At 35.7% G+C, this 1,515-nt stretch overlaps 1 protein-coding gene across 1 annotated transcript; it reads right to left on the bottom strand.

Annotated features, from left to right (window-relative positions):
• Window positions 1-392: 392 nt before the first annotated feature.
• On the bottom strand, window positions 393-1,256 carry LOC133325859 (uncharacterized). Its single transcript, XM_061534592.1, has one exon. The coding sequence runs from the start codon at window positions 1,254-1,256 to the stop codon at window positions 393-395; it is 864 nt and encodes a 287-aa protein (XP_061390576.1).
• Window positions 1,257-1,515: the final 259 nt, after the last annotated feature.

Genomic DNA, 1,515 nt, shown 5'->3' with positions numbered 1-1,515 from the left:
TCTACGCCTTGTTAGGCCCTTGAAAAAAAATACTTGTTTTTCCGATTTTACAATGCAGTATCATCTTAATTTTTTTATTTAATAAAAAATATATATTTACAAATTTTTTATTTTGTTTTTATATACAAATTTATTTTTCAATTATATTTCTACATATTTATATTTAAATCCACACTTCCATTCGATTTTTATTATTCTTTAAAAAAATATGGAATTGGATTTTTTTCTTTAAAAGATTTCAGGTTAGAAAATGTCGATTTTTTATATAGACAAACTATATATAAAGGACATTTGTTTTTTGAGTTTTAAACTATACAATTAAATTGTTACTTCTTATTATTATATACACACCCTTTATATTTATAATATAAAGTAAGCCAAAAAAATTCGCCTCATATAAATATCGGCCGCTCATCCTGTGTTGCTGGTGGTATTGAACCATTTACCATTAAGCCCATTAGGGCTTTCATATATAAAATCGAACGTATTGAGGCTTCGAGTACCTTTTCATTGGCCTCAAGACGTTCACGATATTGTTGTTCGACCAACATTTCTTCCAGCTTCTTGGCTCTTCGGGTCAGACGACATGCTTCGGTGTTACGTTCCCGTTTAATTTGCTCCTCCATGGAACGTTCTCTCTGTGGATGTTGTCGAGCCATGTTGCCATGATAGCGACACACTTTATTGATGACCTGTTGTGAGACCTGGAATACACCTTCTTTGGTTGCCAAGTGAAGTGAAGCGGAATCTCCACTCTCCAGCTGATCATGTTTACGTTTCAATTTCTGGCTACGTTCGGCATAGATCTTCTGGCGGGCTTCATCCAAATATGAGCGTGGTATTTTCTTGATACCCACATTGTGACGTATCGATTTGTAATAGAAAAATTCACTGGCCATTCCGATATTACAGCTGGGTTTGCGGCATTTCCTTTGACGTGGTTTACTCTCGCGGAATAAACGTCTCTTTACCTTTTCCACAGATGCCTGATAGTGGGTTAGCTTTTGTGGCATCAATAGGGCATTCACGGTATTCCATATAACACAACGATTAAATTCTACCGGTATGGTGGTCATCATGGAGACATCACTACCATGCAGGATATAGATTTGACGTATACACTCATTGAGAAAGGAACGTTTACCGGGACTTTTATAATTCACCTCCTGGCGGCAATATTCACTGTAATAACCATGCGGATCACAGACATTTATCGATTCTTTATCTACAACAACAATTTCGTTATTTTCAATCATATCTACGATTATGAAATAAATTTCGTACGCGCGGTTGTTTGAAAAAAAAACTTCGAGATGTTTCCTTTAGGAAAACTAACCTAAAAATAATACTCTCACTAAAATTGGCATGACCTTTTATACCCGAAACCTTTTGCGGATGGAGGATTAAGCAGGACAGGTAGTTGTGTGTATGTCCCCTGACAATAATATGTCAAAACTAATCCTCCATTAGTAAAAACTAATCCTCCATTGGCGGGAAATCCCTAGAGGTTCGTAA

The sequence above is a fragment of the Musca vetustissima genome, unplaced genomic scaffold (assembly GCF_032173495.1).
Source record: "Musca vetustissima isolate MV318-11 ecotype Yass unplaced genomic scaffold, APGP_CSIRO_Mvet_v1 utg11761, whole genome shotgun sequence".
Taxonomy (NCBI): Eukaryota; Metazoa; Arthropoda; class Insecta; order Diptera; family Muscidae; genus Musca; species Musca vetustissima.
The sequence above is the reverse complement of the archived record's forward strand: the minus strand, read 5'-3'. Positions and strand labels throughout refer to the sequence as shown.

Excerpts from the sequence above, each read along its gene's own strand:
- LOC133325859 (XM_061534592.1), bottom strand. The coding sequence starts at position 1,256 with ATGATTGAAAATAACGAAATTGTTGTTGTAGATAAAGAATCGATAAAT.